This window comes from Equus caballus, chromosome 4, assembly GCF_041296265.1.
Source record: "Equus caballus isolate H_3958 breed thoroughbred chromosome 4, TB-T2T, whole genome shotgun sequence".
NCBI classification, from domain to species: domain Eukaryota; kingdom Metazoa; phylum Chordata; class Mammalia; order Perissodactyla; family Equidae; genus Equus; species Equus caballus.
In genome coordinates, this window is record NC_091687.1 from 69,537,023 (window position 1) to 69,563,750 (window position 26,728).

Genomic DNA, 26,728 nt, shown 5'->3' on the forward strand with positions numbered 1-26,728 from the left:
AGGTGTTTCCACTCACTGGCCATTCACAAATCAGGTATTCGTACAACAGAGACTGCCAAGACAAGTCTACTCTAGATCACACGAACAAGCAGAGATGTGAAAAGACAGAGCAAAGCAATGTGCTTCAAGGTCTTAAGATACTATGTTCCCATATTTTCCCTACAGTTTATCAAAATAAAAAGAAATAACCACACACTAAGTCGACATGCATTAGAACAGTATTAAGGCCATGTTATCCAGACATGACAAACCATCTAAACACATACACCTCTTCTAACAGCTCACTTACTTGTTTTTAATTTGCAAGTATACAACTGAGATGGCCAAGTCCCTAAATGCCTTTTTTCAACTTATTATATATAATCATCACATATAATGTGAATTATAATGGCTAAGAGCTGAGGCTTGCAAGTCAGACCAATCTGGGTTCAAATTCCAATTCTACTACTTAGAGCTCTACGACCTTGAGCAAAAAATCACTAAACTTGAGTTTCCTCATCTATAAAATAAAGCTAATAATAAAACTTACATCATAAAGTGTCTATGAGGAATAAATGTGATAAAACTTATAAAGTGCTCAGTAGAATGCCTGGTAACATGGCAAGCATTTAGTAAATGGCAGTTTAAAATCATAACACCAAATATGACAGTTAAATAAAAGCATTTGAGACCATAAACTCAGTATTTATTATGCAAAGGAGACAAACTTAAAAGTTCTAGAAAAATCCTATTTTAAAAGGGATTGATGCATGATTAAACAAAATATTACCTTCATAATACTGTTATTTTTCCAAAAAGACATTAGGAAAAGGCTACAAAGGAGTTAAATAAAATGAATTTTAGTCAGCACTTGTTCAAAATTTTTAACTTTTCATCAACCTTCACACTCAATTTAATAAATATTCCTCTTTGTTCAAAAGGAGTTTTAAAAGTTTGAACTAAATTGCTAAGTGACATGAAACCCTCTTAAATGTATATAGTACTAAAATTTTATAAGACAATAGTCTTATAAAGCAAAAATTATTTATGTGTATGGATTACAGCCCCTTTAAATCAACAGTTCTGAGGTGGTTAAGTGAGTAAGTTTTAAAAACGACCTGCCTAAGCAAGGTAACAGGGAATTACAAAAGTGAGACAGACATAAACCTCAAATTATATTATACAAGCTATTTCCACTGAAAATGAAAGACGTCCATCTGAACCGTAGGCAATTTGGTTATAGAATGTTATATTCTCAGAAGAGAATCTATACGACTGGTTCTATTCCTGTTTTCCTTAATTCTAACAGAATCTCAGAGCAAAGGGACAATCTGAAAAAGCAGCACAAACCTCCCTAGCTGAGTAAGGGAGCTGGAAGACCTAAGAAATGAAATTGACTGCCTTAGCTTAACAGTATGAAGTGCCGAGACAGAGGAAAACTCCCAGAACTGAGGGACATGTTCAACAAGTACATGACCCGAAGACTGAAAAACAGGGAGCCAAGCCATACAAACCCCAGAAAGATTTGCCTTCAAAACTGAATTCAGAGTGAGTCAGGTCATCTTAGTTATTGTTTGTGTATGAGAACAGAGTAAGAAAGAAGAGATAAATGAATAACATACCTCATTGGATTTAGAGATTCTTAGTTTTTAAGTTTTCTCTAGGATAGTCTATTCTACTGAATAACATTAAGTTCAACCATTTTGATATATACATCTCTAGTAACTAATTCTAAACTAGATCAAAGTCTGAAACTCCTCAAGTAAAAGTGGACTTCTAGACAGGTACCTTCACCCCCTAGTAGCAATTACTTTTCTTTCAGAATAATTATTTCACACTACAGGCCAATTTCAGGATGTCAAAATCTAAAGTCATGAGGTGATGACAAATGTCATATTAGAATATGGTTCACAATTATAAATATACACTACCAACATGAACTGGTGCACTTCCCAGTTCCTAAACCAAGTCCTAAATCAATTATCAATACCATTCGAAGTTAAACAAAACTCCAAAAGAGCTCAATTCCACATTTGAGGTTTTTAATGATGACTTTGTAAACTTTTGCATAATTATCACAACTTCCTTACTTCCTCACTGGAAAACACCGTCCCCTTCATAGCCCATTATGGATCTATAATCTTTTTATGAAGTACTATATAAGTACCAAGTAATATACACATTTAGAATCATCAGGGAAACATTAACTCTGAAAGAATAGTTAAAAAAAAACAGAGGCTATCATCTTGTCTGCTTAAAATTGTTATCAACTCTTAAGAAAAATGTCCCTGTCAACCTTTTAAAACCACTACACATTCCCGTACCCCCACTCCAGAGCTGACCGTTCCCTCCCTGTGCTCCGACGGCACTCAGTACGGCCCTCTTGTACAACATTAGCCACATAACATTACAGGTATTTACTTACATGTCTCTATGCCCCGCCTAGATCTGGGCTTCATAAGAGCAACGGACTCTTTATCATCACCTTCATGTTTAGCACACAGACATTCAAATGCCAGGTCAATAAAATCCTAATTAAATAAATGAAACCCAAGAAAGTGTGCTTCTCAGGGGTGGAGATACTTGCTGTGGGTTTATTGAGGGAAAGGGAGTTGTACCTAAAATATCCAAATGGAGAATATTTGTATTAGGTCAAGTCAATACCTGACCATAAAGCTAGAATCTTGTGACTTTACAGTTACAGAGTTTAGCCAGAATTCCGTTACCAGCACGCAGATACATGACCTAGCCTTGTAGAGACTATAAAAGGACAACTTCAAATCTCCATTGTTCTCCCTCCAGCAGCTGCCATTTATTTTCCTCAAAGCCAGTGCCCAGAGGGACCAAGGCCCTCCACCTATACCTGACACATCAGACGCAATTAGAGCAGTGCTGACCAGAGCCACCACTTTTCTACTACTTACTGGGGGACACCTGCTTCTACAAGGCACTGGAATCCTACTCTGCTTCCAAGTCCACTCACCTCCACCAGGCAGATGTGGAAGGAATCAGGCACAAGAAACGATCTCTGCTAAACTTCAAACAGCACTTTGAGACACTTAAACACAGAATCAAGGTTAAGCAGTCATTGTGGGTGGTCATAAGAACCTCAACTTCCTTTATAATATATTAATAATATTGCTTATATTGCAAAATATCCTCTGTTCTAAATAACAACCTTACTAAGTAAACTTTTAAGACACCAGTACCTATGTTGAGGACTACCTGTGGCTTTAGGGTATCATTAAACAGTTGGTCTGTTCAACAACTGTCATATTTCAGTTCTCACGTGATGTTAGAATGCAAGCCTGTCAAATCTAGTAACCAAACACACAAAATTTCCAGTGATGTTCAATGAAAATATGTACCCCACCCCAAGGTCCACCCACTCTCACTAACCCAGAAATAACTTCAGATATTACAGTTCACTCAGAGAAGACTTGCTGGAAGAGAAAAAAAGCCAGGTTTGTCACAAGGTTAGGTCATGAATAGGTTGCATATGATTTCATATAGCCTCCAAAAGTGTCTCCAGTGTGTCTAAGAAGCAGGTGGGTTACAAGGGCGAGGTGTAGAGAAGTTTGCAACTTATCTGTCCTCGAGCAGCTGACTGATCCATGTGGGCACTGACAGCCCTCCACTGGAGATTAGTGCTACCACGGCAGAGCTCCTGCCAAAAGCAGGCTTCTCCTGGGTACAGATAAGGCAAATGGGTTTCACACTCCTCTCTTAGAAACTTTTTAAAAAAGAAAAAGTCTCAGAAAAGTGATCACTCTTGGTCCATCATAGTGCAAACCAAGTCCCTTTTGGCTTAATCATATAACACAAAGCTCCTCACTTAAGTAGTCATGGGTGGCTCAACAACGGGGATACGTTCTGAGAATTGTGTCCGGCGATTTCCTCGATGTGTGAACATCATAAAAGTGTACTTACACAAACCTAGGTGATACAGACTACTACACATCTAGGCTATATGGTACTAATCTTATGGGACCATTGTTGACTGAAACCATGGATCATGGTTGACCATTATGTTGTGCATGACTGTACAAACTTGAGCATATATGCTTAGATACATGCCCAAGAATTTACTTAGCAATGGTATTTGGGCTATGTTAGGAACAGTACTATGGAAGTCTACAACTTTCAAATCTGACTATTCTGAAAAGCTATTTTCCACTTCAAAAATATGTAAAATGAAGCATATGCAATAGGAAATCTTTTGTAAAGCAGAAATTTTTAAAACAAATTGTTAGCCCCTGTGTAAATCTTAACTTGCAAACAAAAGATCTGAATAAATGAGAGTTCCAACAAGTTTGTTCCAAGTACTTAAATACCTCAGGGTTTTTATTTCCCCTACTAAAAATGTTTGTATGACAAAGTACTGACAAACACAGCTAATGCCAACTAAGAGTTGTTTGTTTTTCTAAATCTCCCATTTTTGCAATAACTTCCCTATTTGTGTAGTTATTCTAGAAGTCTAAATGTCTAACTAAACTTAATACTGTAACACTGAAACAGTCCTAATTCATTAATATCTTAATATAGAGCAAGTGATTCCCTTATTTATGTGCATAAAACAAGTGTTAAGTACAGCCTGGAAAGCACAGTTGCCTTCCAACAGATTCTTGTTGCCGGCTTAAATTCACCTGATGCCAAAAATATTTCCCACCCTAAAATCCAAGCCTCTTTGTTAATGAAACAAAAGCTAACTAATCACTGAACACTACTTATTCAAGAACGAAAATTTTATACAGTGGAGAATGTAAAAGCCACATCATAAACTCTACATGACATTATACTTGTCTAAATTATTCCAAGACATCTTAATTATCAACTACGTACTTTCAAATCTAACTTTGGGGACAGATGGAGCTATATTGTCTATCTGTATTTTATTTTTTATCTTTGCAATATCCAGATATGATTCAGAATGGAAAACACTGCCACAATGATTTACAAATGGCCACACAGAAGGAAAAAAAAGAAGCACCAAATGTTGGTGTGGTGACAGGACTATTCTCTTCTAAATTAATGAAATATCTATGTGTCCTCCACAGGAGAAAAATGAAGGACAGGGGGCAGAAGAAAGTGAATCTAAAACTTAGAACTCTTTGCTTCTTAAAACATATCTACTGATCTTGAAAAGTATTTTTATAGGGGTCACACACTTATTTCCAAGAAAAAAACTGCTCTTCAACACTATGCAAATTTCTGGGCCAGGTGTAGAAAGTAAAAGAGATTTTACTCTAACAAGCAATACAAGCTTCAATATGAGCTGTAGCTTCTTTTTTTCAAAAGGATGAATCTCTCATTCCCACATTAGGTTGATGACTTTAAGTTCAAAGAAAATGGTCCTTTTTTAAGCCTGCCAATTCTTATGTCCCTTGATATTTCTGTATACTCTTAACTAATTAACTGAACCTCATCAGGAAGATATTAATGATGGTTTGGACACTCAAGAGACACACACAACCTCAGAACTTAGAATACTTTGCAGTCTACCAAAAGAGACCTATCTGATTCAAGAGCGGAGGGGATGAGTAGGGGGAAGGGAGTACATGACATGAAAAGCTGCTGGACAGAGCAGCTGCGCCCAGCTTTTAGACACTTACTGGTTTGCTAGGGTACACGTTAGACAGATGCGTTTTTAGTTTCCCCACGGTCCAGTTCAAGAAGCAGCTAATAGTCTGGTCACTGTATTTCTGATTCGGTGCTTTAATGATGAGGGTCACAGGAATCTCCATCCCATTTTGGTCCATGGTGGCCCCCAAAGACGAACAGAGAGAGTCAAGAGGAGCAGCAGTTAAGCTCAAATGATCCTAGGTGGTTACTGCCGGCGCGACTGGGATAGGGACCGCAGCGAGTAGGTTCTTAATATTCCGTGTCCACGTCAGTTACACGCGCATCGGGCGATACAAAGGCCATTGCCGGTACCAAGGATGATGGACAGTGGCGGTAGTGGCGGTGGTGGCGGCGGCGGCGGGGTCGGGGGTCCCGGCCGTGGGTGCAGTTTTCCCCGCCAGGTCCGGGCTCCGCCGGGCTCCGGACTGCGGAAGGAGGCCGGGGGCAGAGAGAGAAAGCGATGAGATGGGAAGAGGGGTGAGGGCGCGACCGCCCAAGTCACCGCCCCGCCCCCGCCGCGACCCCAAACCTGAAACGCAACAAGGCTCCTACGCCACGGCCCCGCCACGCGGGCCGGGCCTCTCAGGGCTGCCAGCCGGGGCAGGGGTACCTGAGAGAAGGCCGTGGGGCCCGCCACCGCCACCCTTCACGCCTGGGCAGGGCCGCCGGCCGAACGTCTTCCGCGGTGGCCGCTCCCTTCCTGCTGCTCGGTGGCGGCCACAGCCTGGCCCTGGGTCTCGCGAGGCGGAGCGCTGGCTGCGGGAGAAGTTGGCCGAAGGGTGCGGCCCGCTCTCCGCCTGACCCCTGGGGCAAGGCAGCGGGGCACAGGCCGGGCGGGGCCCAGGCGGCGGCAGGTGGCAGGAGGGCGGGGACCAGAGCCGAGGCGCCGGCCGCGAGCGCGCTGGTTTTGTTGTTGTTGTGCGGAAGGTCTGCGTCCCCTTTAAGCCTGGAAGCGCAGGGCGGAAGTGCGTCATGCGCGGCCCGGCCCGGCGCGCTGCCCTCCCGGCCCGGCCGCCACTGGCCACCCCAGGCCGCTCCGGCCGAGTTCCCGGTCCGCGGGCCCCGCTGGGGCGCGTCGGAGCCCTCTAGCCCTGACTCTTCGCTCGGCCCCGCCTCCTGGCTGCACTCAGGCCTCACGACTAGTTTAGCTGGCGTTAGTATAGCCTGTTGTTTACCACACCCTGAAGATTTGCAAAGTGTTCCTCCATCCTTGGAGTTGTTTCTGCACAAGTTAGTGTCCTTCCTAATGCTGAAGCAAACTTCTCACAGTTTCTTGTGCCGACTGTCTGCAAAGCACGCTGCCAGGAGCTTTGGCGCACAGAGCGTGGGGTACCACTGCGGAAGGAGCAAAGGCTCACAGTTTAACCTGAAGTCTGCCTCTACTTTCCGTTTGACCCTAGCTAACCTTTCTGAGCCTCTGTTGTCTTCTAAATGGGGACGGTAATGCCTAGGTAACTGCGTGTGATGAGAACTGAGCTACCTGTGTAAACCTTCTGGAGCAGTTCTGGCACGTAGCAGTCTCTCAAATGTTAATTTCCATCTCTTTCTTCTTAGTCATCACAAAAGTTGACAAGTGTTTACTAAGCACCTACTGTGTGTTCAATACAATGGGAGATGAAGAGGGATGGCAGTGTTATTTTGCTCTTTTATGGCTTAGACATAGGCATGCAGAGGTTAAGCCCACTGCCCAAAGCTGACTTATTCTCCATTTTCTGCACTGGGTTAGGAGTCAGTACAGTAAATTAAAGTTTGTTAGATGTGCATTTTCACAGCTCCAGGCCTCCACTTACAGGAGAATGAAAGCTTTGGGAAGCTGGTCTCTTTCCCTCTCAGCTTCAGAAGAGTTAGTGAAGGTTAGGCACCACTGAGTTAGTGACCAAGGGAAAATTCTTCCTCTCAATAGCTAAGGCAGCAGGATCCCTTACACCATCCCCTCCCTCACCTCCTTCTTTGTGGTAGACACCTACCGTATCTTAGCCATAGCCTCTCAATGCTCTTCTGAAATAAGAGTGAAGTCCCCTCTATTTCTTGTCGTGGAATAAGGACAGCTTGCTGTGACTCAGCAGACCCTTCTCTTTTTCTACCCAGTATCTAGTCATCCTAATGGAACCTTAATTCTAGCTAAAAATACTTTTTCAGACTCCCTTACATCCAGGAGCGCCATTTGACATAGTTCTAGCCAGTGAAATGAAGTTGAAACCCAGTTGAAGTTGCTACTGGGGCTTCCAGGAAAGCTGTTAGATGGACATGTTCTGCAGACCAGAACTCATCCTTGCCCTCCACCTGTCTTTCTTCCTGGAGGAAGGTGATGCCAGAGGTACAGCAGCCGAAGTTCAGTCATAAGCAATAAACAGGAGAACAAAGGTCTACATGCCGAGGATGGCAGAGCGAGGATGGCAGAATGGAAAGAGGCTGGATCCTTTATGGCATCATTGTATCACCATGTAAGTCCTAAGCTGTCTGCCCTAACACGTCTTTGTAGTCCAGTCCCTGTTTCAGCCAGGAAGTCTCCACAACCACCACAGCCCAACCCTGTAGCTCTTGTCACTTATGCTTGTGACTCAGACTTCCAGGAATCCTTTAGAGTAATGAGGTCATTCTCACTTGGCACTGTGAAATGTACATTATTAATGAGATATACCTTGATAATGATTAATATTAAGATATTGTGCATTTCACCGTGAGAAGCACTTATTTAAAGCAGAGTCCATCTAAGGTTCGCCAGCATGGACAAAACATTTAAAAACGTAATGAACATTCATGAGGTTGAAATATATGTGTATAAAGATGATACAGTATCTGACAAAAATGATTATTTTTAGTTTACAGCCACCTGAAGTACCTAAAAGTGCTTTTGATGCTGTTGAACTTAGGCACAATAAAAACAGTCTGTAAATATGATTTCATTTTTGCTAAATTATGTATATATTTGTATAGAACAATGTGTGAAAGGGTGGTCCCCAGAATATTGATAGTGTTTAACTTGGAATTTGGGGTAGGAAAAATAGTTAGCATTAAGGGGATTCAAGATAGCAGTTACTTAGAGGCTGCCATGAGCATTGAGCTGCCTATTTAAATCGTTGCACATGTTACAGATAAGACATGGAAATGTGAAAGAACAATTGCACATCTCAGTTACCATTTATTATTTAAAGACAGCTTCTAGTGAGAATGCTTGAGAGTACATGCTAATAGATAATAAAGGATTTGTGATTGTTAAGACTCAATCTACTTGAACAGTATTAACAATTCAATACACGTAATCTTAGTAGCTGGTTCAGTAATTCAAGTTTCTGACTTCTGCCCATGGGGTAGCTTTCTTTGCTAACAAAGTAAAACAAATTTAAAGGAAGTTATTTGTAAATATAAAAATTTATTTCCAGTATTTTTGTGATGTTTATTTACTTCTAATTGTTTTCATCTTTGGGTTGGGAAGGAGGACAGCTAGAAAACCATATGTTGACTCATTCTGTCAGATTCCAGTTTCTTTTAAAAATTTAAAGAAAATAAAGTGCTTGTTACTGAACTTTTCTTACTCAAATTTGGAATACTTTCCAGGAAGATAAAATACTTTATGATTTTGAGTAATATAGTTTGCAGTGTTTTCTTTGGGTTTTTTATTTTTGTTTTTCCGATAACTCTTTTAGGAGGAAAGACAGTTAAGTGATGATCTTGCAGTTGCAAATTTCAAAGATGATGTTGGCCATCTGGCTTCTGATTCCTTCTATTTCTACTTACACAAAAGTTGTGTTGTTTTTTTTTAAGATGCTGTGCCACAAAGCATCTAATCAAATCTTAATCAAATTTATTGTTTAAAAACAAATGAAATCCTACACTTGAAGCCTAGAAAAAGTAGCTCGTTTCAACACTGCACTTCCAAAATCGTAATTGGTCCCAGATGTTTGATTATAAGCCGTATTTTAGAAAATAGAAGGAAGAGAACCACACATGCATTAAATGCCAAATGGGTGATTTGAGTGATGTGTCATCTAATGAATTTTCAGAACAGCCCTGAGAGGTAGTAAGGACAGTGAAGCTCAGAAAGGCTAAGTGTCTTGCCCAAAGTCACACAGCTAGTAACTTCCAAATAGAGTTCTGATACCTCTATAATGCACACTCTTCCCACTACGCTGATTTTCATATTTAAAGATATTCATGCGTAACAAGACACATTCAGGAGGAAAAGTTTTTCAGGAACAACCCCTTAGAGGTCATCTAGCTCAGTTTCCCAAATGCTGCCAGAATCACTCTTACCACATCTATGAAGGCCAACCAGCCAACTTTGGCTTAAACCCTTCCAGGGAGAGGGAGCACCATAGTTTTCTCTATAGCATGACCTGTTGTTAAACAGCCATGGTTGTTATAAGTGAATTAAAATCTGCATTCCTATAATTTGTCACTAAGCCACTTTTCTCAATCAATTCAAAATATGTTTACTCATTTCACATGCCAGCCTTTCAAATGGATAACTATTAAATGCTCTCTACATCTTCTTTAGACTAAACAGCCCAGATCCTTCAACCATCCTTAAGAATAGTTTCCAGATCTCTCAGAATACTGACTCACCTTTGGACACAGTGGTTTGTGTATCCCTTATCAATTATGGTGACCACAATGAGCATTGAGACATGTTGTGATTTCCCTGGAATAGTCTTCATAAGGATGCATCTGTATTTCTATTAATTTCTGTATTAATAGAAATCTTCATAAGCTGGTTTAGCAGTTCTATTTCCTGCTTTTCAGCAACTCTGTGTCTAGTCATTGCTTAGAGTAACCATTTGGCTAAGACAGAAGTCTCTAATTTCTGTGATGATTCAATCTGGTGACTCAATAATGCTTAGAGAAAACTGTAGCTGAAGAGCACCTCACTGACCTCTCCTTTAGTTGACCGGGATGGGAGTAGAAGGTGTGAATCCCTTATTTTTTTCACCCTTTAGAGAATTTTGACCTAAATGTATATGTTAGTTGTCTATTGCTACAAAACAAATTACCCCAGAACTGTGAGTCAGAATTTAGGGAGCAGCTTAGCTGGTGGCTCTGGTTGGAGTCTCTCATGAATTGCGGTCAGGATTTCAGCTGGCATTCCGCTCTCTGAAGGCTTGATTGGAGCTGGAGGATCTACTTTAAGGTGCCTCACTCACCACTGGCAAGTTGAACTGGTTATTGGTGTGACGTTTCGGTTCCTCCCCATGTGGGTCTCTCCACGGGACTGCTTGAGTGTCCTCACAACATGGTAGCTGGATTCGCCCAAAATGAGGGATCCAAGAGACAAAGACAGAAGCAACAATGCCTTTCATCACTTAAGTCTCGGATATCATGTACTGTAACCTGCAGGGTGCTCTGTTGGTCACAAAGACCAACCTGAGTCAATGTGGGAGGAGAATACATACGAGCGTGAATACCAGGAGGTAAGGACCATCTCATATTGGACGCCAGCTACCGTAATGTACCGTGCCAGAGCATGGCAGGCCATAATAGATACCCCATTCCTTCTAAATACAACTGTCCAAGTCCAAATCCTGGTAACAGTCTTGCAGTTGTTCCACAACTGCTTGTCCTTCCTCTGGTGTTCAGCCTGTCTCTGCCCAGAGATCTTTCACCAGTTTTCTCCCCCCAAAAGCAGAACTACGTAACACTATTGCCTATATTTTTCAAATGTTTATCTTTCCTGCTAAAAGCAAATATAGTTTAGTTAAGTTTGGGGATATTACCTTTGCTACTCTACATTCAAATAAAGTTAGTAATCACTAAATTGAACCTGGAAAATTGTCTTTGGCCTAACCAAGGGGTTCTTATTTGAGTTCAGAGATATACCCTGAATCATCTACAGGACTGTGTACATATGTACACATGTGCATTTATCGAGAGGGAGAGTCCATTGTTTTTATTAGCTCCTCAAAGGGGCCATTTGTAACGCTTTTCAGAGCCCCAGTAAAATCCAATCCTCACTGTAAGGTTTTTCCAGGTAAAGGAATTGGGTTATTGAGCCACTTATCAAGTTCTTGCCTCAAGGATCCAAAATAACTCTTCATTGCCTGCTTTGTGATAATAGAGAGAAATCCTGTAAATATTTCTCCCTTTCCAGCTGTCATGAAATTAAGCTTTGTCAGTAGAGGGCACTGGAGGGGCACTGGAGGAAGAAGAGATTTCTCTACCTGTGTAGTGTAGTGTGTTCCTTTAGGCAGGCTCTTACAGCACATGTGGCTTCTGCAGCTCCCAGTTCCAGCAGTCCCTGTGGTGAACAGTAGCACCTCCCGTGAACAACTTCTCCAGGAACCCTCTCAGGCAACTTTGCAGGCAACTCGCATGGACAGCTCTCACTTCACAGTGATGTATCCCCAGTACAATACCCTCCATGAACAGCTTCCCCTCACACCCTTAGGCATCTTTGCACCCTCAGTGAACATCTCTGACATCAAATAGGCCACAGTCATTGGGCTTCTTCGACAAGGGTCTGTCTCAACCCTAAGGGCAGTAGATGATCCCTGTAGCTGATTTTCCTATATTCTTTAGAATTCTCTTTGCTCCTTACTAGCCATCTCCTTATCACACTAATTCCCTGTTATAATAATTCTTTATATTTAACCTTCCATGTTCAAAATATTGTTTGATTTCTCTCTCTTGCTTGGATGCTGACTGACACAGAATTGGTATGAGTAGTGGTCCCATGAGATAGACACACGAAGAATTTGAGAATTCCATTGTCATGCCCTTTGCCTGAGCTCTTTCGCATGAGAAATGAGATGAGGGCATTACAATTAATCAAACTATCATCTGTGGTTGATTGTGATGACATGCTAACTGAAGCACGGGATTGCCTAAGTGGTTGCTGCACTTGACCATCGTGACGGTTAAGATGTCTATAAGGACATGGTATGGGATAGGTTCTTCTGAGTGCACTTCAGCACTTATAGAAAGAAAATGACAAGTTCATGTCTTTCAACTCTCAGCTCAAGTATAGTCTGCTTGACTGTGTCACAGAATGCTTCCATGACAGCTATAAAAGAATTTTCTAGTTCTTGCAGACACAGGGGTGATATTGTTGAAAATCAAACACAGAATTTTAAGTGTTGCTAAATTATAGCAATAGTTGAATTCAGAGTCCCATCAGATTTTTCACATGAGCAGGCATTAAAATGGAAAGAATGGGATCCTAAAAATTTGAATGGGGACATCTGCTGGGAGTCACATTAACTGACAGTCTTGAAAGTACAAGTCACTATAAGCCTCCTCTATTCTTGAAAGTAGATTGCTCTCTGTGGAAACTATCCTTCCTTTGACCTCACCTGGGGCAGATTCCTTGAAAGGGAATGTTTATTCTCCTCAAGTTCCACCATAACCGGCTCCTATTGCCACCAGACCTATAAGTAGGGTTAAATCTCAGCATGCTCCATGAGGACAGGTACACACTATGACCCGGGAGGAAGTAGTTGATATAATCACAAGACTTTACTCATCTATATCAGCAGAAATCAGGAACATGCATGCGAGTATATTCTGAGTGTTAGACCAAGGAGGGTGAAATGTAACACTACATTGGGCCAAATTAATTGACATGAGTGCACTTACTAGAGGTTCCAGATTTAATGCGTTAGTTCATGAAGCTGAAGGTGGCTCTCACAATTTTTTGATTGATGGACTGAAACCTGGGCTAAACCATGGCCTACATTTAATACAGCTGAAATACCAGAGCTTTTCTGGTATGATATAGATAAAGTAATCCAAGGGCCTAGGGAGATAGCAATGTTCAAATGTATCGTTTGTTACCTGTACATCCACCCATCCCTCCAACGTTGCGTGAAAAGGCCCCTAAAACACACACTTCATTCACTAAGGCATTTAGAAATGCATGAGTGAGGGGAACACTGACATCCTTGTAAAGCTCTGTGGTTGCTCTCATTTGTAGACCAGGTATTTCCAAAGGGGATGCTGTCACTGAGATGAGCTCCCTAGTTACAGTGCCAGTTGGGAGACAGCACTCTGAAAGGATGGGAATTTGTTTTATAGGATACAGTCTATTCTCTGAATCAGAGACCATTATATGCAGAGAGGCATGTGGAATCTTAGCTCCACTGCAAAAATACTTAATGCTCACCATTTACATTAGTGATATTTGTGCTAGTCACTATTATAGAGGACACAAAGAATTATAAAATGTACTTGCCTTCAAGGAGTTTGCAATTTAGTAGGAGGAAATAAGACAAGCACACAAGTGACTATAAGACAAAACAGAAACAGGGAAGTGCCCCAGGCCCTTCTGTCACCCAGCCAATCTATGTCTCAACGAAAAGCAGAAGAGGAAAGTGAGGGAAAGTATATAATCTGCTACATCAAAATACAAAAGGCAAACCTTAACTTGACATGATTCTTTCTTTTCTTAGCCTTTCCAACTTTTCCTCACATTTCCCTAGATTACATGTTCATTAAAATCCTATCCACTGCCTTTGCTCAGGCCCAGCTGAGACTTTCAGTTCAGCCTCTAGGGAGAGGCCTGGCTGCACTACAGGAGATAAGATGGAGCCCACACTCCCAGGCACCCATGTGTACCTCTCCCTCACTAATGCCTAATTTTCACTGTGTCAGTCTTAAGGACAAACTTGTCCTTTTTCATCACACTCTCCACCATCCCTCCCATTTCATGTCTAGTAACTATGATGAGGATCAAGCCTGCCCCAGGGAGAGAAGTCCAAGGCGTCCTGCCCTACATACCGATCTATATCATCCTCCGGGAAGCACAGGACATCCTGAACTGATCTGACCTGATTCGTATCCAAAGTTATACGCCCACCTGACAACCAAACCCCACCTGCACTGATACCATTTTAATGACTTTTTTACATGATCTTTCCTTTGTCTTGTAAAGAAATAACTCACATACCTGTGCCTTATAAATTTAACCCTACCCTCAACCCATTGCAGCTCTTCTCTGCCCATGGGTCCTGTCCCCATGCTTGCTGCTCTTCACTGCCCATGGGTCCTGTCCCCATGCTATTCTCTAAATAAAAGAGCACTGCTACCAGACCTTGAGAGTCCAAGAAATCTTTCTTTATGTTATTTGTTGTTTGTTTATGCAAATTCTTTGTGTTGGTAGCAGCTTCCTAATTAATTGTGTTAAGATTATGAGGCCAGATCTGGGATCCGCAGAATAATTGATTGGTTTGAATGACAAGGGGAAGGAAAGAGGGAATGACAGCTAAGTATCTCAAATACTGTACACTAGAGACTCATTTCATTCATTCACTCATTCATTCATTGTAAGCATTTCACATTCCAAAGATTTTGTACTTTTATCTTATCCTGAAAAGTATTTCCAAAAACATGCATAAAAATTTTTAAATAGTTCTATAACTGGTCAAGAGAAAGGGGTAGAGTTCTTGAGAAAACTCTTGGCTGAGTTCACTTTTTTCTTTTTCCTTTTTAGTTTCTTTGTGTATTACTCTTCATGACTCCCTAAGGTTTATAAACTAGGTTGAGTCTTTGAAATAGCAAGCCAGCTTTGACTAAGAAAACTTGTTAAATTCCAGGCTTTAGGGAATAATAGGACAGCTTCTTGAGTATAGTCTTTGTAACACTCATTCTTAAAGAATGCAGGATTTTATCTCCCTAAGGGATTTATGTTTCACAGCTTTGATGTTGCCCAGCGCAAAATGCTCAGCTCTGTTGCAATTTGTAACTAAGATCACTCCAGAATGAAGACAAAACACCTTAACGTTACAGAATGCCTATTACAAATGTGGAGTGTGCTAGGTGCTTTTATATGGTGATCTCTTTGATCCCTTCAGGATAAACCCTGAGCCCCTACTTTCAGACTTACCCTGCCCCATCCTTAGATGCTTTCTCTATGCATGCATGTCAAATCTACTATTGCATTTACCATGTCATAATTCTCTCTTGATAATTCTGTCTCTCTCACTAGACTGTGAGCTCCCCCGAGGCCAGATATTATGCCCTAACCAGTTTTTTTTTTTTTTTTATCACTGTTGCCCAGCACAATTCCTGTTGCATAATGACAATAAATATTATCAACTAAATGATAATGTTCATTTACAGAGAGGGGAAAGGAACTGTAGAGAAGTTAAGTAATTTGCCCAGCGCCACCCAGTTAATAATTGATAGAGCTGTTGATACAAAAGCCCATGAATTTTACAGCATATCCTATGTGTTTCTATTTAACACCACTTCTAGCTTCTGTTTCTGTAGGATTTTTGTATAACCATCCATGTCCTCTTTCATGTGTGCTATAATAGACAGTAGAGTGTATAGGAGAACTACAGGATAGAAATCTGGGCCATATTGAGGAGATATAGCATGAGGTTAACAAAAAGCCTACAGAATCGTCACAGGGACAAAGTTCAGAAGTGATGGAGGACATCACTCATCAGATATCTGCTAGGAATCTCAGATAGCTAAGAGCAGCATCCCTGATTAACTATAAACTCGCTTGTTATCTACCCTGAAAAACAGAGAAAAACAACCACAGGAATTTCAGCATTGTACCTAACTCTTATCTCTTTTACACTTTCCTCTCTCCTTTAATGATTGGCCACACCACAGGCATTTTTCTGCTAACTTCTCTACCAAACTCAGATTTTAATCTCTTATTTGTTATTGCACATATGACTGGAATCTCCTATAATTATCATATGCGCGTAGCTTTTTATTTTGTATCTATGAAAATCATTCTTTGGTTAACATAACCATTTTTATTCACTTACCCCAGTTGCAGCTTATAGGGGAACACTTCAGGAAGGGAAAATTTTGAGGCACTCTTCTCGTAAACCACCTACATTTGTGAGGATGCCAAGGAGCCTACAAAAGTAAATAAGCTTAAATATGGAAAAGAAAACTCAGTGTGAATTGGTACTATTTTTCAGATTCATGTGAGAGATGATCTTTGCTCCCCACCATTTATGTATTGGTTCTCCAGTTTTTTCAAAATTCCTTTAGAAACTTCCATTTTGACTGCATGGTCTAATTTGACTTATTATCAAAAGAAACCATTTTTAGATTGCTACTTCATAGGATTTTCTTATCAGCTATGATTTTCTTATTTTTCTTCTTCTTTTTTTTTTTTTTTTGAGGAAGACCAGCCCTGAGCCAACTGCTGCCAATCCTCCTCTTTTTGCTGAGGAAGACTGGCCCTGAGCTAACATCCATGCCCATCTTCCTCTAGTTGATATGTGGGACGCCTACTACAGCATGGCTTGCCAAGCGGTGCCATGTCCGCACCTGGGATCCGAACTGGTGAACCCAGGGCCACCGAAGCGGAATGTGCACACCCAACCGCTGTGCCACTGGGCTGGCCCAATGATTTTCTTTATTTAAAACATTTTTTCATTTTAAAAGAAATTTTAATCTAATTTGTATAATCTCATAATCCTAACTTAGCAACTATAATTATTTTTTATCTCTTCCAATTTTCACTATATATGTTACATATTTGTAATGAATTCATGTTTATGTATATAGTTTTATGAAATAATAATACTACACATACACAATTTTAAAAATTCCTTTTTTCACTTAAAAGTGTCTTTGCAAATTCTTTATATTTCTATTTGCTTACTTTTTTATTTATACATAGTCATATTTATCAGTGCTGGAGTTTCAAAATATAATACTATACCAACACGCCATAATTTTATTTAATCATTTCTCAAGTGTTAACTATGTAAGTTCACAGTTTTTTATTATTAAAAATAATGCTGCTATGAACATCTTGGTGTGCTTAGCCCTTATTCTTGAAGCATATTCCCTGGAGAACGATTACTAAGTCAAAGCACCTGAACATTTTGTCAATCTTGATATATATTGGCCATTATATTTTAAATCAATTGAAAATAAGTTTGAAATGTAAATAAGAATTTGGCATTGTTTATTTTAACTTGCTTAGTCCAGCTGTTAATATAAAATATGTGGTCATCCAACATTTTGAAATATGCTGAAAATATGTCATTTAGTTCCTTCTGTTGCAAGCTATCAAAAAGGCATGGCTGGATTCAAGAGTTCTTTTTCCCACTCTTTATTTCCTGGTGATATATTGTTATTATTCTTTGGTGGGCTTTCTCCATTGTAGGAAAAAGACCACTGGAGGTCTCAAGCCTACCTCTTTAAGACATGGCTTCCATATATCAGATCTCATTGAAGGATTCTGATTATCCTTGCTTGGCTCTGATGACTATGCTGGACCAATCATTACGTCCATGAAGATGTAGTACTCTGATTGGCCCATCTTGGTCACTGCTGACCCTGGGGGGTGAAGGCAAGGCACCCATGACTGACAGCCCTACTAAGAGCCATGGACTTGGAGAGGGTTGATTCTCCCTTAGAAGGGCTACCGGTAGACGAAAACAACATATTCCTTATAGGTATTTCCTACATTGTTTCTGAACTTCTTCACATTTATAAATGTAAATGCAAACTTGACCCCATTTAAGATTGTGAAGTGATAAGTTTTATTTTCTTGCTCTCTTATCTCCCCTTTTCTGCATCCTTCTTCCTCCTTTCTCTCAGACCTACCCACCACTGTTCAGTGACCTAACGTTCTCTCTAACCTGTTTCCTATCAAAACGTACTTTAGCTAGCCAGAGTTGAAAAGAATCTGAAAAATCAAATTAAGATCAGGATTCAAATTATTACCCTCCCTAGAGTTGGTTAGTTTTTAGTTAAGGGCAATCATAAATGAATTGCAGGGGAGGGGGGACATCTGAGCACTTCAAACACTCCCCTTCTACTAGGAATTCATATTTTCCCCTTTCGATTGCTAGTCATATCTTTGGTGAAAAGGATGTAAGAGATGGCTGGGACCCAGATCTGCAACACTTGAATCCTGTCCATTCAGCTAGATCCCCAGAGAAAATACAAATGCAGAAGTCGAGGCTAGCCAGTGCATGCTCTTTATTACCATGAGGCTTTTGCCCAACACCCACTATTTAACAAAGTACACAGAGTGGTTAAGAGCTTAGGCTCTGGACTCAGACCAACCTGTGCTCAAATGTGACTCTGTCATGTATTACCTATATGATCTTCGTCAAGTGATTTAACCTCTGGAAGCCTTAGTACCTTGACTAAAAATGGAGACTAATTTCTACCTCATGGGGTGCTGTGAAGAGAATGCACACAGACTGCTTCATTCAGTGCCTGGCACGCAGTAAGCCTCAATAAGTAAGAGTTGTTCAATGATGATGATGCAGGAGGAGAAGGAGAAGAAAGGCAGGGGGAAGGGAAAAGAGAAAGGGAAGAGAAAGAAGGAGAAGAAGGGAGAAGAAGGTATCACTTGACTTGAAAGGCCAAATCACATAGACACCTCCTTTTCCTCGTCTATGGGAGGGTCTTAGGGACTAAAATAGTGGTCTTCAAAAATTTTTGTCCTTATACCTCCAAAATAATTTTTTAAAACTGTGAACCCCCTCATGCATTTTTTTTTACTGCTTTTTCTCCACAAATCCCCCCAGTACATAGTTGTATATTTTAGTTGCAGGTCCTTCTAGTTGTGCTATGTGGGACACTGCCTTGGCATGGCCTGACAAGCGGTGCCACGTCTGTGCCCAGGATCCAAACCAGTGAAACCCCGACCACCAAAGTGGAGCAAGTAAACTTAACCACTCGGCCATGGGGCCGGCGCCGCACCCCACCATGCATTTTTAAGTTGACACCTAAACTTTTCTTCATGAGTTTAAATAGTTACAAACGCATACTATTCCTGGCATTTTACAAATAGTGGCATTTTCAAATAAACTGTTACATTTAGCTACCCAGTTGTTAGAGTCGTTCACTTTCTTAATGTCCAGGGTAGTCTGAAAAAAGCCTATGCCAATGTTACCGGTGTATTGGGTTCTTATTGTCCACCAGGATAGAAATCAAGAGAGGCAACAAATGGGAGTAGAAAAGTAAAAGTTTATTAGCATATGCACAGGAGAGGCACAAGGGAGCCGGTGCGGAAAGGAAAGGGGCAGGTGACGGGCTTGGCTCCTTAAGGAGCAGGATTGTGGGGCTTTTATTAGGCAAAGGCTGGGGAGGGGTGCCTTGTCACGGAGCATAGCGGTGGGGTTGTACTTGTGCCTGCACTGTTGTTCAACATGCCACCTCATGTGATACATGTATCAGTAGCATGCTAGCTCTCCACCCCTGGGTGTGAGTTTTACTATGCTAGTGGAGCCAGGGTCACGTTCAGTGGACTCTCGGGTACTAGGGTGCTTGTGTAAACCCAGGAAAGCTCAGGGGCTGTGGAGTGTGGATCTTGGTGGTCTCTATCTGATTCTCCTAGCCTGCCGATTCGTTAGGGCCAATCTTGCCAGGGCCTTGCAGATGGCCTCGTCTCGTTAGGCTGGTTCCTGTCTCACCAAGACATCAAATACTTATTAATTACACCTGTTTTTCTTTTACTTGAAAGCAACTTGTTTATTCCACTAGACTCAGAAAGGGAAATTGAAATTTTGTTAATTTCAGTATACCTTTGCCATTACCACATGCTTAAAATATGTTTTCATAAAAATCTCATTGCTACAGATTTCACTCATTTATTTCATAGCACATATCTGTTATTTAATTTTAATTACCCAAAGCAGCCCTTATAATCAAGCCAATCAAAGATATCAGACTATTTTTTTTCTATAGGAAAAAGAATAACTTCCTTTTTAATTGATATATACGGGCTGATGAATTCTAAGTGTTTGAGAGATATATATATACATACACACATATACACACATCATATATCTATATACATTCATATATATAGTCTGGAGATCCAGGTCTCATACCAATAAAAGTAGGCTGTGCTACCTTTGGCTCTTGGCCCCTTTCATCTTAAACCCTGCCGAAGTCCAGCACTGCATCAGTCTGACACTGGGAAGCGATCAACCCACGGAGAAGAACAAGAAACTGGGAAAATGTTTGTTGAACTACAGCCCATTCCTATACTAATGAGACCCAAATGGTGGCTCACTTGTGTTAGACTCCTACTCAGGTGGGTGGAGCTTCCCTTATAGGTCAGTATAGGCCCAAAATGCCTACTACTGTGCAAAATATCACAGTCACAGTGAACTGAAATTCAAAGTTGAGTTATATTTTCAAATACTGTGTAGGAATCAAAGGTTCGGTTTTAGCACTGCCAATGTGGAACTTGATGTAATTCAATCTGATTTTTCACTACTGGGTCCATGGACCAACAGATTGCAGCTACTTCGTGATCATTCCCTCAGATGGACACCTGAGGTACCGCTTGCAGGAGTGTAAATGAATACCATGTTTTGGAGGAGGAGTGCAGTTTGATACGCATAGCAACATCTTAAAAGAGGACTGTAGGGGTCGGCCCGGTGGCGCAGCAGTTAAGTGCACACGTTCTGCTTCAGCAGCCCGGGGTTCCCTGGTTCGGATACCGGGTGCAGACATGGCACCACTTGGCAAGCCAAGCTGTGGTAGGCATCCCACATATAAAGTAGAGGAAGATGGGCACGGGTGTTAGCTCAGGGCCAGTCTTCCTCAGCAAAAAGAGGAGGATTGGCAGCAGATGTTAGCTCAGGGCTAATCTTCCTCAAAAAAACAGGACTGTAATCAGGAAGGGATGGGGATGTATTCTGGGGGACCACTCATGTTCTATTTCTTCACTTGGGTGGTGGATATACTATTGCTTACTTTATAATTGTTAAAGTGTATATGTAAGTTGCATGTACTTTTCTCCATGTTACGTTACATTTCACAATTAAAAAACTGTTGCAAAATATACCTACTGGGTTATTCACTTTAAATAGTTCTTCCTAGATTTAAAAAGGATGCAGGAATGATTTCAGATCATTGTTTATAATAGCAAATAATAAAAACTAAAAATCCAATGGTAAGGGTTTGGTTAAATAAAGCATGGCATAGCCATGCATTGGAATACTATATGGCTTTTTAAAAATTATGTATAGAAAAATATGTACTGAGATAGAAGTTGTTTGTGACATAAAGTGAAAAACAAATTGCAAAAAACTATGTTCAGTAACGTATCTTTTCACTTAAAAATTATGTAATCTGTATCTAAAGAATAATTTCTGAAAAATATATAAACCAAAGTACTAGTGGTGGAATTGTAGTAAGAATTTTACTTCTTTTTGTTTATCTATATTTTCTAATTTTTCTAAATGAACTTATTTTACTACTATAATAAGAAAGAAGTTATTTTTAATTTTTAAAAGCTCACTTATCCTTTGATTCACCAGCAAGACTTGTTAGCATTATTCTCAGTTTTAGCTTTTTTATTTTTTAAATAAAATATACATTTTACAAGGACAACTGCTTGTCTTCATAAGGCCTTATATTTGGAGATATTAATGTATTTTTTTATTGACAATTTGGCTGGAGTCAGACATTTTTGAAGATTTAAGTTAATTTCATGTTTTAAGATTTAATCTCTGTGAGGAATCTTTTCTGAAATCTAAGCTGGTACTAAAAAAGAAGAAACCTACTTTTATGTTTTAAAAAACTATAATTTTTTAAAAATTAATTCAGGCAGGATTGAATGATATTTTTCTTTTATTTTAAAAACTTGGTTGCTCCCGAATTCTTGTCTTTCAGATGAAAACCTTATTTGAGAGTAATATTCAGGTTATGGATTCCATATTTACTATTACATTATTAAATTTCTTCTTAGAGGTACTTAGTGTCATATTTTCCAAAGGATATATGAAATATACTCATCTGTAAAACAGGCAACAGGCGAAATGCACCGTAAAATACACCATTGCTGCGGTTAACCACATCAGCCACTGGGTGGCTCCACTCCTTCACTCCATTCACTGTCTCTGACGGTGGAAGTTTCCAATGAAAACGGATGAAGAGCAAGGCTCTATTTACAGAATGCTTAACTGGGAACTGATGCAGCATTTACATTCCGGACGTTTTATTTAGAAGCACTTCTGCTCATGTGTGCAATATTTTCTTCTGATCTTTGATAACTGGGCATTTGATTTCCAAGAAGAGGAAGAGGAAAGCTTTATTTTTCTCCTTAACATCTCTTCATTTCCTTTTCCAATTTTTTAATCAGAACCAAAAATTCTTTATTTGTGACATCTTGGCTATTTTCATAGCTATCGCTTTCAGAATCCTATAATAAAATAACTCAAGAAAAAAACCAGAAAAGTTACCACTAGACAGAAATATAGTATCTTCTTTTTTTGGAAAGGTGGAAAGCTACATTGCTGGTAGCTTCTACATCTAGGAGATGTCCTTGTGTTCTGGTAAGGGCCTGCGCGAACAGAAGAAAAAGACAAGAATAACCCACGAAGATGTAGAATTGGCCTCTGGATAGGAGATCTTTAAGGCTGCCTCTCCCTGTAGTCACAGGTCTACACCTTGGGACTGATCATAATTTAGAAACTTGACCTCAATTTCTATTTCTAGATGCCACTATGTTTGCATTGTGTGCACTTGTGATAAACTTTTCTCCATCCTGCTTTCTTTTAGTCTAATTTTTCTATCCAAAATCTTTAACTTTCCTCTTTGTTCTTAGTTCCTTTCACAATCTCCTATCCCTATTTTTTCTCTCTTTTTTTTCTGCTGTTCCTTTTTATTTGCTAGGTTGAGTGTATAATTTTTGAATGAGAGATTATTTTAAAAGTTCTTCTTTAGCCCTGAATCATTCCATCAGAGGAAAGGAATTCCAGAAATCTAACATAAATGGTTCAAAGTTTGAGGGGCCCCTAAATGTGAATACAATTAGATACTTGAGCTAGTAAGCACTGTCATTTAATAAATTAGCTGTATAACTGACTTACTTGTCTGCTTGGGGAAATTAATGAATGGTGGAATCAGATGAAAAGCATTTGCATTCAAACAGCAGTAAAATTAGAGAGAGAACATATTTTTGATTCTACAAACTATAAATAGAGTAACTAAAAACAGAACTTGTAGATGACAAGAATTCCAAGATGTTCTGTAGATGACAGAACTCCAAGTGAGAAAGTAGAATTCAAATACCACGTTCACGTTACCAGGAAAAAAATACAGTCACGAGTTAGAGAATACATCATTTTAAATATGTTCAAATAAACGAGGAAGAAGAAGTAATGTATCTTGGAGCCCAGATTTTGTGTAATTCACAAAGTTCTCTGCAGAAGGGGAGAGGAGTGAAGAATCCGATTGCTGATCAGGGAGAGAGAGTGAATCTCAGCTATCATCCCACCGAGAGAAGATAAGTTGACACAACACTCTAAAAGCCCAGTCATGTCATATGTCCTTAGAGTGAATCAAATCCCTTTTCTGGCTATCACAGATGTCGATAGTGCTATCTCCTCTGTCAAAAACAAGGATATTTCCAGAGTGTAGAAGCCAAATGGCAGCAGCCAATCCACCCCAGAGGTTTCGTTATCTCCCAAGGCTTCTGAGATTAGATTTTTTTTTTAAATGAGACTCTGCAGTGGCTGGACCCCATGGGATCCAGTTTGTATTTGAGTTACATAACTCTTTTTAAATTTTTTTTATTTTTTTGTTTGTTTTCTTTTTTTTTTCTTTTTCCTCTTTTGAGTTATATAACTCTTGAATGGGGCTAAATCTACAATATTCTTCATCCATAAACAGATTTGTGTCGATAAAGATTTAGGTCAAAAATTTATTTAAATATTCGTAAATGTCTAATATATTTGTACAAATATGCAGTCCCCTCCTGCTGCAAATTGAGTCCACCCTTCTTTCTTTCTTTTTATTTTAATAATGAGATGTTTCCAGAATACAGAAAACTATAAAGAATCGTATAGTGAACTTTCAGGTATCTGCCATCCAGCCAAATCAAATTTTAACATTTTCCTTATTTGCCTGAGCACTTTACCTAGAATGTCTTAGAAACAATTAAAACATTTCAGATACAGAGGAAATCCCTTGTGCAATCTCTCCCAACCCCGCTCCCCATCATCCTTCCGTACAAGTAAACACTACCATGAATTTGGTGTTTATCGTCCCATCCGTGTTTTTATAGTTTGACAACATATGTATGTATTCCTAAATGAAATATATATAAATGATGTTTTAACCTTTTATAAAAATAGCACCATACTGTATATAGGCTTCTGCAACTTACTTTTTTTATTTAACATTGTGTTTTTAAGATTTATCCATTTTGCTACATTCATCATCAATCTTCATTTGCTTTCATTTAGGCCTGCAGCTCAGTTTTCTCTGCTCTTGCTTATTTGTTGGGCGGTTTGACTGTACAGAAGTTTACCGTCTAGTGGAAAGAATGAGGAATGCAGACAATTTTTTGAAACAGCCATGATTTTAATTCCATATGTCTACCATGGAGACACTGATTAAGAAAAAAAGTATATTCTCAGATTTTCCGTCTAGTTTTTAAAGGTGACCTGAGCTGTTCGCGTAATTCCCCCAAAATTCTTCTATGTGTTATGAAGATGAATGAATGCATCACTGAGCTATTAGGCTGCAAGGTAGGTGCAGAGGTCTCGCCCTAGGAGTTAGTGGTCCTGCAGTCTAGTCCTGATTCTGCTGTGTTTAGCAAGTTATTTAACTTCTCTGGGCTCTCATTTTTCTCATCTGTAAAAGGAATCGGTTGGACCAGATCCTCTTGGTGCTAGTTTTCAATGATCTGTGAAATATTTAAATAAAAACTATAAAGGCTTGAACTTTATTTTAAATCATATGACCAGTAGAATCTCATTTTCTGTATGAAATAAGTTTGTATTATAATATGTTGATAAGGAAAGTGCATGATGTATGAATGCCTATTTTTTTTTTAGGACATAGAGTATATTTAACTATTTTAGTTAGTATATAGATATATAGTTATAATTTTGCCATCATCACACATTTTGTTCACATCTGTACTCTATTTACTTCTGAGTCCTTGGTGATAGGTCCCTGCCCCAATTATGATGGGGAAATAGGATCCACTTCCGTGATCCATTTCATTATACAGATTTGGGAGCACATCGTAGGGACTCTAGGTAGGCAAACTATAAAGACTACAAATGTGAACTTACAGTATGAGAATCACCTGCAGATTATTTGGCAGTTTGGCTACTATTCCTAGACCCTTGAATTGCAAGGGTAGGGCTCTTTTATTAAAGCTGCAACCTACAGAATCCTCCCTCAATTCATTATCGGAAAAATAAAACCAGTCATTTTAGAGGATTTTTGAATTTTTAATTGCAGATGTAATTAACTATCAATCTGGAAAATAGCTGGGTGTGATCTAAACTGCAATCTTCCTTATAACATTGGAAGCTTTATAGAACACAGAGATGCTGCCCTTTCCACCAGCCTCATCCTCCCACTGCTACCAACTCCCGTCCACAATTTCAAGAGACAATAGAAAATCCTTTTAAACCATCATTTACCTTGATGTAAATTTTAAAGTGTGATCAAGGATAGAAACAACATAGGTGCTAAAGCTGTGAAAATACCTCTTGATGATTGCCCAAGAAACTAATAACTTTTTCACCAATATACTGTTCAAAAAATATAAATTTATGAATAATGGATTATGATGATGATGTACCTTTGAACACTCTGTTTTTCCCTCTTTTTTAGTGGAGGAACAATTCTAATTTATTGCTATGGGGAATTGTCCTATTTTGCCATATTTCGGAAAGAAACCACCTACTTTTGCGGAAAACCATCCTCATCATTTAATCTTTCAGCCCATTGTTTCTCAGGGTTTTTGTAGTCATAGACACCAATTATATCAGCCCTTGGGGATATGGCAAAATTACGTTAAAAACTCACATTAAAGCTACACATTTTCTTTACTGCTCTATGTAACAGCCTTACCCCCATAGACTTCGCAAATTATATTTAAGGAATTAGAGAACTTCCTTTCTTAATTTTATTCTCATTAATTCTTCTAGGACATTTATTCATTAAGCTGTGTTGTTAAACTACGGCCATTAAGTGTGTAGGGCATGTTACCAGTCAAATGTCAGACAATCTCGTTCTCACATGCTCCCACCACCAAAGTCTTTCATTTCATTCCTATTCATTCTTACTTACTCCTAAAATAACTCCACTTAGATTCTCTCATATCACACCTCCTTTCCCGCTTTCCTCACAGTAACTTTCATTTTTCCCAGCTATATTTAGTCACATCTGCTCTGAAATGTAGGTGTATTTTGCCTTAAACCCTTAGGCATGTGAACAA

General features: G+C 39.6%; 2 protein-coding genes and 1 long non-coding RNA gene across 4 annotated transcripts in view; 2 read left to right on the forward strand and 1 right to left on the reverse strand.

Annotated features, from left to right (window-relative positions):
• HERPUD2 (HERPUD family member 2) overlaps positions 1–6,534 on the reverse strand; it is a 42,735-nt gene extending 36,201 nt beyond the window's left edge. The window contains exons 1-2 of one of the 2 annotated variants that reach the window (XM_023639508.2): positions 6,212–6,516; positions 5,592–6,026 (exon numbers count right to left, since the gene is read on the reverse strand). In XM_023639508.2, coding sequence (XP_023495276.1) covers positions 5,592–5,738 — 147 coding nt within the window. In that variant the 5' untranslated portion in view covers positions 5,739–6,026; positions 6,212–6,516. Of the gene's footprint in view, positions 1–5,591; positions 6,027–6,211 lie in introns of both variants that reach the window. The other variant, XM_070264829.1, reaches the window with a different exon arrangement.
• On the forward strand, positions 1,288–3,244 carry LOC111773215 (uncharacterized). Its single transcript, XR_002807518.2, has 2 exons — positions 1,288–1,527; positions 2,782–3,244. It is a non-coding gene; the product is annotated as an uncharacterized lncRNA (long non-coding RNA).
• Positions 6,535–10,836: 4,302 nt separating the features above from the next.
• Positions 10,837–26,728, forward strand: part of SEPTIN7 (septin 7) — a 202,958-nt gene continuing 187,066 nt past the window's right edge. Inside the window, exon 1 of the mRNA XM_070264828.1 lies at positions 10,837–10,840. The gene's annotated coding sequence lies outside the window, so the exon portion shown is untranslated. The remainder of the gene's footprint in view (positions 10,841–26,728) is intronic.